Source organism: Oncorhynchus clarkii, chromosome 25 (genome assembly GCF_045791955.1).
Source record: "Oncorhynchus clarkii lewisi isolate Uvic-CL-2024 chromosome 25, UVic_Ocla_1.0, whole genome shotgun sequence".
NCBI classification, from domain to species: domain Eukaryota; kingdom Metazoa; phylum Chordata; class Actinopteri; order Salmoniformes; family Salmonidae; genus Oncorhynchus; species Oncorhynchus clarkii.
This window is the reverse complement of record NC_092171.1, coordinates 14415396-14427900: the sequence shown is the minus strand read 5'-3', so window position 1 is coordinate 14427900 and position 12505 is coordinate 14415396. Positions and strand designations below refer to the sequence as shown.

General features: G+C 44.8%; 1 protein-coding gene across 1 annotated transcript in view; it reads left to right on the top strand.

Annotated features, from left to right (window-relative positions):
- LOC139383828 (AT-rich interactive domain-containing protein 1B-like) overlaps positions 1-12505 on the top strand; it is a 225264-nt gene that overhangs the window by 42719 nt on the left and 170040 nt on the right. Inside the window, exon 3 of the mRNA XM_071128404.1 lies at positions 5797-5946. Coding sequence (XP_070984505.1) covers positions 5797-5946 — 150 coding nt within the window. The remainder of the gene's footprint in view (positions 1-5796; positions 5947-12505) is intronic.

Genomic DNA, 12505 nt, shown 5'->3' with positions numbered 1-12505 from the left:
ATTGGCTGTTTCTGAAGCAGCAGCTACTCTTCCTGGGGTCCACACAAAACATGAAACATGGCATAAAACAGAACATTAATTGACAAGAACAGCTCAAGGACTGAACTACACAAATGTTAAATAAGAACAATAGAACCATAAAAAAGTCCCTACTGACATTTACACACATTGCTGACAGTCACCCACACATCAGTACATATACATATGCCTGAGTTATTGCTGATGTGTATAATGTTGAATCATCAGTGTACATAGACGCACGAGCTTTGTTCAAAGCTAGTGGTAGATCATTAGTAAAAATAAAGAACAGTAAAGGGTCAAGAAAGCTGCCTTGAGGAATACCACACTTGACATGTTTTACATTAGAGAAGTTTTCATTCAGGAAAACCCCCTGTGTAACATGCATTTCGCTACACTCGCATTAACATCTGCTAACCATGTGTATGTGACAAATAAAATTTGATTTGATTTGAATGCATCAGTTATAGGTATAGGGAAAAGTCTGGGCTCATGTTATAGACTACAATTAGGGCTCAGGGTTTTTCTTGGTCAGTAAATGTGGTCAGAAAAAAACTGTTAATGCATTAGTAATTGCACTGGTGATAGTAGAGAGAGTAGAAAGGGAGAGAAGAGAAGAACAAGATGGAGAGACAGAAAAATCAAGAGAGACAGAGAAGTGGGGTCGAGAAAAGCGGAGAGACGGAGAGAGAAGAAGAGGGGAGAGAGAGAGAGAGAGAGAGAGCGAGAGAGAGAGAGGAGGGAGAGTGGAGATCAATGGAGGCAGTTGGAGGTTAGTCACCTTGGCAGCCACGGTAGGCCATGTAATCTCCCTCCTCTATGTTTAATCATGAGCCCAGATTGTTGATCGCCTCAGCGGGCCGGCCGCATCTCATTTTGGGGCTCACTGCCACTCCGGCACGCACACACACTCATGCAGGGGGAAATGAAAAGGAAATCGTGCACTTATCTACCGCGGCTCCACATCACCAGCCTATAGTGCTTACTCAGAGAAACACCTAATCGTATCAGCTCCTCACCTGACGTGGCGTTGCTGGCTGATGGGGCTTTCATCTAGAAGCAGCCTGATAACCTTTGTTAACAGCTCTGTCTATGAGGTTGACTCAGTACGCACACCTGGCATTGAGAAAGTCAATGGTCTTTCATCTGAGGTCAAACTGATAACCTTTGATAGCAGCAACCCTGCTAGCTTGCTCAATGTACCCATTCTGCATTGACATGGTGTATTATTAGCCTAGCTGTACTGTAGCTTATGGTGTTGCTGGTGATGTCCAGTTCTCTTAATCTCTGGTCTCCCTCTCTCTCTGCCTCTCCCCACCCTCTTTCTTAGCCTTCTCGCATCTCCCTGTCTCTTTCCCACCCTCCCTCTCTCTCTGTCTCTGATGTGCTTGCAGTGTTGTGATCCGTATCGAGGGCGTTAGCGTGCTAATGCTAATACAGTCCTCTGTATTCCCTTCATGTCTGTTCTGGGTGCTTACGGCTCCAACACCGCTCTGGTTGGTTGGATCCATATGTCACTCAAATGGGCAACCTGTGCTCTGGCAACAGCCCAGTTGCCATCCAGCCGTATCGCCACAACGATAGAATTAAGAAAATTCTGTATATGCTCATTGGCCCAATTGAATTACAAGCAGGTTTTTCTATCCCCCACCCCCATAGGGTTCTAAATGGGTTGTCGTGGTGATGGCTGTCTATTTTCTGGCTTCGTTCTCTCATGACTTTTGTTTTCATATGTTTTTGATGGTTTGTTTGGATTCTTCTGTGGCATTGCACTTTTTTTATTGGTCTGCGTTTTTCCTGTTTGAAGCCCGAGCCTTGGATTTTATGATATCAGTATTACATTTTATGGTGAATTATTTGCGTCACAAAACATAAAGGCTGTCTGTTTCTATGAACACCCGTCTTTCATGTCCTGTTAAGTTTTAAGATCTGTATTTTTCACCTTTATTGCATACGGCTGTGCGTTATTGACTGAGAGAGTCTGCAGGACTCAGCAAATATTGGAACAGATACTGTGTGGTGCTTGTCTAGTCTATAACAGACATATTCTCATTCATACTGTACACTGAACAAAAATATAAAACGCAACAATTTCAAAGATTTTACTGAGTTACAGTTCATATAAGGAAATCAGTCAATTGAAATAAATTCATTAGGCCCTCATCTATGGATTTCACCTGACTGGGAATACAGATATGCATCTGTTGGTCACAAATACCTTTAAAAAAAAATGGGCTTCACAATAGACCTGAGGATCTCATCACGGCATTTATGTGTCTTCAAATAGATAAAAATGCAATTGTGCTCCCTCAACTTGAGACATTTGTAGCATTGTGTTGTGGGACAAAACGGCACATTTTAAAGTGGGCTTTTATTGTCCCCAGCACAAGGTGCACCTGTGTAATGAACATGCTGTTTAATCCACTTCTTTAATCCACTTCTTGATCCACTTCTTAACACCGCTCAGGTGGATGGATAATCTTGGCAGAGGAGAAATGCTCACTAACTGGGATGTAAAACAATTTGTGCACCAAATTTAAGAGAAATAAGCTTTATGTGCATATGGAACATTTCTGGGTCTTTTATTTCATCTCATGAAACCAACACTTTACATGTTGCGCTTATATTTTTGTCCAGTGTAGCACACTGTTAAGCTCTCAGGAAACACACCTGAATGCAAACATGAGCTTATGTATGTTGTCTTCTCCTCCTCCTGGCTGAGCCAATCAATACCATGGCATAACTACACATGACATTATTATGACAGTGTTCTTCATACTACTGTGTAGTGTAGTACTTGCCCCACCATACATAGACCTATTATCGCTACAACAAGGCCTCCTGAAAAGAGGTTTAGCATAGCAACATTTCAGCTCACAGAGTAGACCTACCTATAAACGCAACTAATGCAGTCAGACAGGTTGCTGCTTGTCGAGGTTTAATTCTGTCTCATCTGATCTGTCTGTCTTATAGAAAGGAAGGGAGCAGGCAGCCCACGGTTGTCGTCAGGGCTGAATCACCATGGAGGATAAGCCTCGATACCAAACCTGTCCTGTCTGTTAGCGCCTGACAACGACTAGACAGGGAAGGATCGTCAACATAGTGTTGAGCCTGGTTCTCATTGGCTTTAATGGTGTGTGTGTGTGTGTGAATTGCTAATAGGCTAAATAGTGTGCGTTTGTCTTTTTTTGTGTTTGTTAATGCATGTGTGTGAGAGTCTATATAATATGCGTGGTGTATGTATATGTGTGTGTGTGTTTATACAGACTGAACGTGGGATGTCTCATTAAGCTCAGTAGACGCAGTGAGATCAGACACACACACGTAGAACACGCACGGACACATACGCACAAAAGCCATGTCAAATATATACTCAAAACATCAGAATTCAGATTCAGACAACGTTAACGTCCTCAGAGGCAATTCATCTTGCGGCAGTCATAAAAACACATCACATCTACAAATGAACGTGTCTGTTAGGTTTCCAATATATTAGACTGTGCACTTTGGACAGTATCAGGTGCGTACTGACCTGGTCTTTGGCCTGCTCGGGTTTCAGTCCGTTTTACCACTGGTTTATCAACTTTATGAAGAGGGTTTGGGTGGACCGTCACTCCCACGCTCATTTAAAGGATCAACTCTGAACGCTCCCACTTTGATCTGATACAGACTCATAGCGACTGTTACTAGTGAGATCACAGTAATATCAGCATCCTAAAAATAAATCAGTTATTTGTGGAGCCTGCTTGTGTCAGGGAGGGATGTTTCAAATGAAAATGTTTGGAGCGTGCGTGTGTCTCTGAGAACTCCTTACATCTGGGATATTCAAACTGGGGTCCGTGGCCCCCAAGCTATTACAGGGGGTCCGTGGGTCCCCAATTTCTTGATATCCAATTGCGATCTTGTCTCATCGCTGCAACTCCCCAAAGAGCTCGGGAGAGGCAAAGGTCGAGTCATAAGTCCTCCGAAACATGTCCCGCCAAGCCGCGCTTCTTAACACCTGCTTGTTTAACCCTGAAGCCAGCTGCACCAATGTGTCGGAGGAAACACCGTTCAACTGACGAACGAAGTCAGCCTGCAGGCACCCGGCCTGCCACAAGGAGTCACTAGAGCGCGATGAGCCAAGTAAAGCCCCCCCGCCAAACCCTCCCCTAAACCGGACGACGCTGGGCCAATTGTGTGCCGCCCTATGGGACTCCTCAATTGTTGTCACACAGGAATATCTTCCTTCTAATGATGTCAAAATTATTTCTCAACTCCTAATATTGAGCAAAGTACACTAATTGGAGACAATTACAGTCACTGTAGTATCTGACATAGGCTTTAAAAAAAAGCACCCAGGAATACCAGTCACTGTAAGTGTGACTATCTACTAGTAAGCTTTCTTGACTTGGACATTTGTTTTTGCCAACACATGGCTAACCATTGTTTATCAAGTTAAAAAGCTGCTACTAGCGAAAATGGGTTAGGGTTAATGCGTTCGAGTTAGCCTATTACATAGAAAGTTATATTAGAGTTGACGCTCCCTCTACCATCTCCCAAATCTATTAATTAAAAAATGTTGATGACTTCTCCTTGCCATAATCATTCACCTGATAAAACATTTAAAAAAATTATTTGTGATGGTGGGGGTCCCTGGTTTTCCTGGGCGGGGGCCTCTGGTCAATATTAGTTTGAAGACCCCTGCCTTACATCAGTTTGTACAGTGGAACTCAGGAATGAATACATGCGCTGAAATTGCCACTTATGCCACATTTAACGACGGTTAACAAGCTCGTGGCCGGGGCTGAAAACGATTCAAGGAAAACATGGCAAGAAAAGTGTCGTCAGACTGACTGGCAGCAGTAAACGTTTGGATTTCTGGGGCAGAGTAAACCGCGTGATGCATGTGTGCGTTTGCTGGGGCAGCTGCTCATTAGAACGTGTTACGTAAGCAGAGTTTAACATTGGGATGGAGGGATGAAACGAAAGATTGTAGTGAAGGGGTTGTGTTTGATGGCACGCGGGGCGGTCGGGTTGGGGAAGCTACTCGTGCATTCCAAAGACAACAGCAGTTATTTTCCTGGCTCCCATCACCACGACATCGAGGAAATCCTCAGAGAGGAGGGAGAGAGCCTTTCATTATGTCGCCATAAAGCCCAACACGGAGGGATCAACACTGGGACAATACACGGATTAGCCCAGTGGTGTTGGCACACGTTGGGGAAACTAATACACATTTATGGACACGTTTCTGTGAATACACACACAGACAAAACAAAGACACACACACACACTTAGTAGCCTTGTGTTAGTGTAATGAAAACCACAATGCGTCTCTGGGAATACCTAGCCCATAGGTAGTGTGAGTCTTAACTGCTCTCTCTCAGCCATGTTTCCTCTATTACAGTTATGGCCTGGTCTGGGCTCACAAAACAGAACAACTTATACAGTCTGTCCCCCTCCCTATGTGTGTTCTGGCAGGGGGAGAGCGGATGGAGGGAGGGAGAGGGGGTTGGCACGAGATGGGACATGTGAAGACCCCAGTTGCTCTGTGACTGGAGTTGGCAGGGGAGCATGGCTAGAATGGTTTGTCACAGTTGAAACAGAGCTGCTAACATGATGTGGCCATAAGTCAACCAGGAATAGATGGAGGACCTGGTTGAAGCATAGAGGTGGGTCCAGGCTCCTCGGAATGCTCTCTCTGGGGAAGGAGGGTCAATTAATGCCTGATTGGTTGTTCCAGCAGAGGGGAGGTGCTAGCAGCTCTAACTATTGTGTGATTGGTTGTTCAAGCAGGTTCCCCCCCAGTACGGCCAGCAGGGTATGGGAGGATACAGCCAGCAGCAGCAGGGAACACCTCCGGGATCCTACTTCAGCCCCCCCCAGCAGAACCCCACCGCCCCCACACAGCCCCCCTACCTGCCTCCCCGCGCCCCACCCCAGCAGGTAAGACCTCACTTACAGTCAGAGAGGGGGTAAATGTAAAACAGACTGAAGATCCGTGTCTAAGGGACACTTCATCCTGTTCTGTTATCCCAGAATACTTTGCTCCCACACAGACCTCTTGCGGTGTGTGTGGGCAGAGAGTCTGGCTCTGGCCCGGAGGTTTGATTTGTCGTCCAGATTATTCATATGGGCTATTTCTGGCATTCCCTGCTTCCTCTACTTTACTTCCATTCAAACACACTACACACCAGACCTCGAAAATACCAACTTTTCAAATACTCAAGGTTGTCAAATATAGTTTCGAGTTTAAAGTAAAAGGCAACTATTTTCTTTGATAGTCGAATACAGGTCCAGAAAAACAAATCATATTTGAAGCTATTTGAATATACACTGAGTGTACAAAACATTAAGAACACCTTCCTAATATTGAGGTGCACCCCCCTCCCCCTTTCCCTCAGAACAGCCTCCATTCGTCGGGGCATGGACTCTGCAAGGTCCAGGCCCTGGCGTTTCACATGGATGCTGGCCCATAATGACTCCAATGCTTCCCACAGTTGTCAAGTTGGCTGGATGTCCTTTGGGTGGTGGACCATACTTGATACACATGAGAAAAACCCAGCAGCGTTGCAGTTCTTGACTCAAAACGGTGCACCTACTACTACTATACCCCGCTCAAAGGCACTTAAATATTTTGTCTTGCCCATTCACCCTCTGAATGGCACACATACACACTCCACGTCGCAATTGTCTCAAGGCTTACAAATGCTTCTTTAGCCTGTCTTCTCCCCTTCATCTACACTTGATTGGAAGTGGATTTAACAGGTGACATCAATAGGGGATCACAGCTTCACCTGGATTCACCTGGTCAGTCTATGTCATGGAAAGACCAGGCGTCCCTAATGTTTTGCACACTCAATGTATATTACATATAAGTTATTTGAAAACAAACAAATATTTATTGGATAGCGGCCAAAGATTTGATGAAGAACCAAAAACTACAACAGTTAGTTAAATGAGTCTAAATACATGATCATAACCCTGGTTTGGAGGGCTCTTTAGGTATGAATTCTCGATAGAGCCTATAGCCTAGAATTACATACGAGGGACATGCAGTCTCCTCAACATTAGAGTAACATTAGAGTAAAACCACGTTTGCAGCTTCAAAATGACTAACAAATGTATTTTCATAACGAGTGACATAAGGTCATGCAGTAACACTTGAGATCCAGTTCCCTGTACATTTGTAGTAACTTTGATTATGACAATAGCAATATTGTCGTTACACAGGACATTGGAAATGGCTTTATAATTGCATACTAATGTAGTTATTACATAAGTGGAGTAAGGAACAGTCAGTATTCCTCTCGTGTACAGTAGTTACAAAAACTCTGTTCTTTGCTATGCAATTCAAATGCAATTACCTTTGGTCAGGTTTATGCAACAACACGCTAGTAAAATGTTGCTCCTAAAGTCATTTGTTTTATTACACAGGCACAAGAACAGTTTAAAGGTAAGTGTTACTGAGAATTCTAGCAGTAACAAAATATGGCTATTAAGTGTCAAAAGGAAAGTAAATATCCCCAAACTGTCTTGAATCAACTACAGCCAGGTTGAAAATCATGTAATTTAGCACTATGAGTAAACCACCCCTTTAAAGATGGTATAGTGCCCTCAACTCTGGAGCTCGAAGCCAGTGCCACTGCGTTTTTTCATTGTTCCCCTCTAATCAGGGACTGATTTAGACCTGGGGCACCAGGTGGGTGCAGTTAATTATCAGGTAGAACTGAAAAGGTAGAACAGAAAAGCAGGAGGCTCCGGACCTTGTAGGGTCAGTGTTGAATACGCCTGATATAGTGTGTGTTTGAAAAATAACACTTACGCTCAGATGCCTCCCTCTGAAGTATTTTCAGGTATCATACAATTAATTGCAGTTTTCTGCCTTTTCAGTGACATGTTGAAAGAGTCATACATTAGCAACATATTTATACTTATCTGTACAATATCATTGGTTGATTGGTTTGACTTGATTATGTACACCTGGGGCAATGGACATTCAGGAGAATGGACATTTATGAAAATGTTCAGATAGAAATGTATTGCGTAGATCAAATTCGACTGTGAGATAGATTCATTATTTTTCTATCTTCAACATGCAGTTCCAGATACAGCTCTGCCATTAGTTGAAGGCGGCCAATCCAATAGTTTCAGAACGGCAGTCACCTCTGAGATCTATATTCCAATATTTAATTTAAGTAGTTGCTTTCTCAGGTCTGTATTCAAATAGTTTTGAAAAGTAGTCACGTTCTCAGGTCTGTATTCAAAGAGTTGTAGTCACCTCCAAAGTAACAATTGTTCCCTTGGAATAGTTACTTTCCACAAAGCACAGCTAAAACTATAGTTATCCCAGGTCTGCCACACACACACACACACACACACACACACACACACACACACACACACAGACACACACACACACACACACAGACAAACACAGACAAACACAGACAGACAGATGTGGTTGAGTCAGTGTGGGGGCGCTCCAGGATTTTAGTGAGAACTGAGTTCTGCAGGATATGGCCGGAGAGAGAATGCAGTCAGTCAAGGATTGCGTGTTTCTGCCCCTTTTACAACTCTGGTTGCATTTCAACTACTTTGGATTACACAGTCCAGTTGAGGCTTTCTCAATGTTGGCCGCAAGGTCAACACTCTCTCTTTCTCTCTCTCCCTCTCTTGCTATCTCTCTCTCTCCCTCTCTTGCTATCTCTCTCTCTCTCTCTCTCTCTCTCTCTCCCTCTCTTGCTCTCTCTCTTCTTCCTCCTCAAAGACTCATTAATCAAATCCTTTATCTGAGTTTCTTCTCTTCTGGCTAGGCCTGTAGTGTCTCCAGACTGCAGGTTGGAGCAGGGTGAGGTGGGCCAGCCAAGCTCAAGGCTTTTTTTGGATCGAGCCAGCCAGCCCTCTATAGCACACAGCCTCCGGACCTATGTAGGGTTCTAAAGATTTAGTGTCAAATATTTTTAGGCCATTGGAGGATGTAGAGTGGTCTAAGAGGGTAAGGGGTAAAGATGGATGATCATTTCTGTAAGGTTACTATATAAAAACCGACCTGTGAGTGAGCGTGTGTATGTGAATTACAGTAGAGAGAGTCCCACCGTTGTCACCCCGATGCCATTGTGGCTGTGTGAAATCCTTGTCTCATGTCAGCTCCCAATCATAAAGAAAGGTCAACATTTGACCTTTTCACAGCTTTCTGTGCCGATCAGTGGAAACACACAAACACAAAGCACTGTGAGAGAGATTAGGATGTTATTGTGGTTGTGTACCCTCTCTCATGACCTCTAGTTACCAGAGGAGGGAAGTTCCACCCTGTGTGATTTGGGTGGTTAGCCATTCCACTCAACATCTATTAGGAAGGTGAAAGGACATCCTTCACTTGATTGAGTGATTGCAGCTTCTCTGGCCATCATATTGGCTGTGAAACCCAAGGTTCCTACAGAAACACGACTATTATCCTTCTTTTATATCCCCCTGAAGGGGAAGTGTGCTCTTTATTGGGGTGTGTTTCACTGGCATAACCCTGGCGATGGTCGAAAGGCTTTCTGGTTCTGACCCGTCAAAGCTGTTACTTCAGAACATCTCAGAAAAGCATCTGTCGTGATGAAGGGGAATGAACACCCTGGGTCTTTGTTATATTCTCAAGCAATTAAAGGTGCAATATGCAGAAATTGCTCCGCCGTTTCCTGGTTGCTGAAATTAGAATAGTTACAGTTTATGTGACAAAACAAGCAATGTATAAGTGTAGAGAATCGTTGTACCATCTAAACCGCTGTTAAATATATTTTCAGCTGTTTGAAGTTGAGTGTAGAGAATCGTTGTACCATCTAAACCGCTGTTAAATATATTTTCAGCTGTTTGAAGTTGGTGTACAAAGCCATAAGAAATGACGCAAAAACAAAACTTAAGAACGGGAAGCCTAGAAATAGCTCCCATAGAACAGATCTTCTTAGCCTAGCTTTCAATGGGAATGACAGATCTATAACTCACATTTCTTTGTGAATTTGGTCAGCTCACCCAAAAAGTTACATTGCAGCTTTGATGAATTGCTGTTAGCACTCATAATAGCAGTTTCTCTGTCTGAAGGGTTGCTCACCCGTCTCTCACCGTTTTATTGCTGTCTGTCAGTAACTCTTCTTCGTCTTTGTCCATCAGTTTTGTTAACACAATACACGTTCCTCTCTGCCTACTTTGCTAGGAAGGCGATTCTCTTTGTGTGTGTGTGTGTGTGTGTGTGTGTGTGTACTTGTGTGTTTGCGTGCATGACTGTGTGTGAGTGTGTGTGTGCAACTGTGTACTTGCTTCCTCGGCAGATAGACACCTTTCCCTCTCGGGCTGCCATTCTTTTATTTTCCTAGGTAGCTAGCTGGTATAGTGTGTAGTGATTGAAACATCCATGTCCTGTTCCTATCTAGGGCCCTTATCTAACTGAAGGAGGCAGAGTGTGACAGGACTACTCCAATGTGGGGATTTGTCATGTTGTTCACAATGTTACCAGGCAGGGTCATCGATTGGTTACACCTTAAGCGGTGTCACTCTCAGGAGTGACACACAAAGATTTCACCAAGGAGAATTGTACTGCATTGCCCCTCATTTCTTTAGTGAAAGTTTCCGGTCTGTTCCTCTGTGAGACTGCTGATCTCTAGGGTGGTTTCCTGTTTCCTGTATTACGCCCAACGACTTCCTGTTGTCTCTCTGAGGGGTTTTAGCCCCTCTACTCTACTCTGCTGTACTCTGCTCTGCTGTACTCTGCTCTGCTGTACTCTACTCTGCTGTACTCTGTTCTACTCTGCTGTACTCTACTCTACTGTACTCTGTTCTACTCTGCTCTGCGGTACTCTACTCTACTCTGCTGTACTCTGTTCTACTCTGCTCTGCTGTACTCTACTCTACTCTGCTGTACTCTGTTCTACTCTACTGTGCTCTACTCTACTGTGCTCAGCTCTGATGTACTCTGTCCTGCTGTACTCAGCTCTGCTGTACTCTACTGTGCTCTACTCTACTGTGCTCAGCTCTGATGTACTCTGTCCTGCTGTACTCTGCTCTGCTATACTCTGCTGCACTCTGCTGTACTCTACTGTGCTCTACTCTACTGTGCTCAGCTCTACTGTGCTCAGCTCTGATGTACTCTGTCCTGCTGTACTCAGCTCTGCTGTACTCTACTCTACTCTTCTCTGCTCTACTATGCTCTGATGTACGCTACTCAGCTCTGCTGTACTCTACTCTACTCTTCTCTGCTCTACTATGCTCTGATGTACGCTACTCAGCTCTGCTCTACTCTACTCTACTCTTCTCTGCTCTACTATGCTCTGATGTACGCTACTCAGCTCTGCTGTACTCAGCTCTGCTATACTCTGCTGCACTGTGCTGTACTCTGCTGTACTCTGCTCTGCTATGCTGTACTCTGCTGTCCTCTGTTCTGCTCTGCTGTACTCTGCTGTACTCTGCTCTGCTCTGCTGTACTCTGCTCTGCTATGCTGTACTCTGCTCTGCTGCACTCTGCTGTACTCTGCTGTACTCTGCTCCGCTATGCTGTACTCTGCTGTACTCTGCTGTGCTGTACTCTGCTGTACTCTGCTCCGCTATGCTGTACTCTGCTGTACTCTGCTGTGCTGTACTCTGCTGTACTCTGCTCTGCTGTACTCTGCTGTACTCTGCTCTGCTGTACTCTGCTGTACTCTGCTGTGCTGTACTCTGCTCTGCTATGCTGTACTCTGCTGTGCTGTACTCTGCTCTGCTGTACTCTGCTGTACTCTGCTCTGCTGTACTCTGCTGTACTCTGCTCTGCTGGGCTTTATTCTGCTTTGCTCTGCTGTGTTCCCATCTCTCTCTCTCTCTCCTCTATCACCTAATGACACAAGGTTAATTAAAACACAGTCACCTTCGCTGGCTGCTCGTCTTCATCGCCACTCCTGCTCTTGCCACCGTCCACCAGTCTGCCACCGCCGGTTTAATCATGGCCGCGGATAACACGTCTCCCATTGCACCGCACTCGAGGATGCCACGGCAACAACTGACTGGGAGAGGGGGAAGGGAGGGATGGAGGGCCATTCAAAGTTCAATGTCATTAATTGGTCAGCATTTGAATATTAGCTAAGAACTGTTAATTAACTGGATCATAAAAGTGCTGCTACAATTCGGAGGGGGGTGGATGGAGAGAGAGGGAGGGAGGGCGGGCCTGGGAGAGAGAGGGCATATGGTAGAGGGAGCCGGGTGCCGGGCGATAAGGGAGACCCATCCATGGTAAAGGTCTGGCCACTGTAATTTGCGGGAGCTGCTTTAATTGTCGTAACCTTTTAAATGGCATAGTTTATCAGAGTCCTCTAAATGTCCCTGCGTATCGCTAGGCGCCAGCGCCACGGCAACCAGCACAGCGCTCCCGTTGGCTGCCCGCAACAAGCACTTAAGCCTGATGAGTTTAGAAAAAAAGGAGGATAGGAGAAAAACGGTTGCTTCCATTTTTTTTGTCAGTTGGATTGTGTTTTTAGTTGTGTGTGTTTTCACC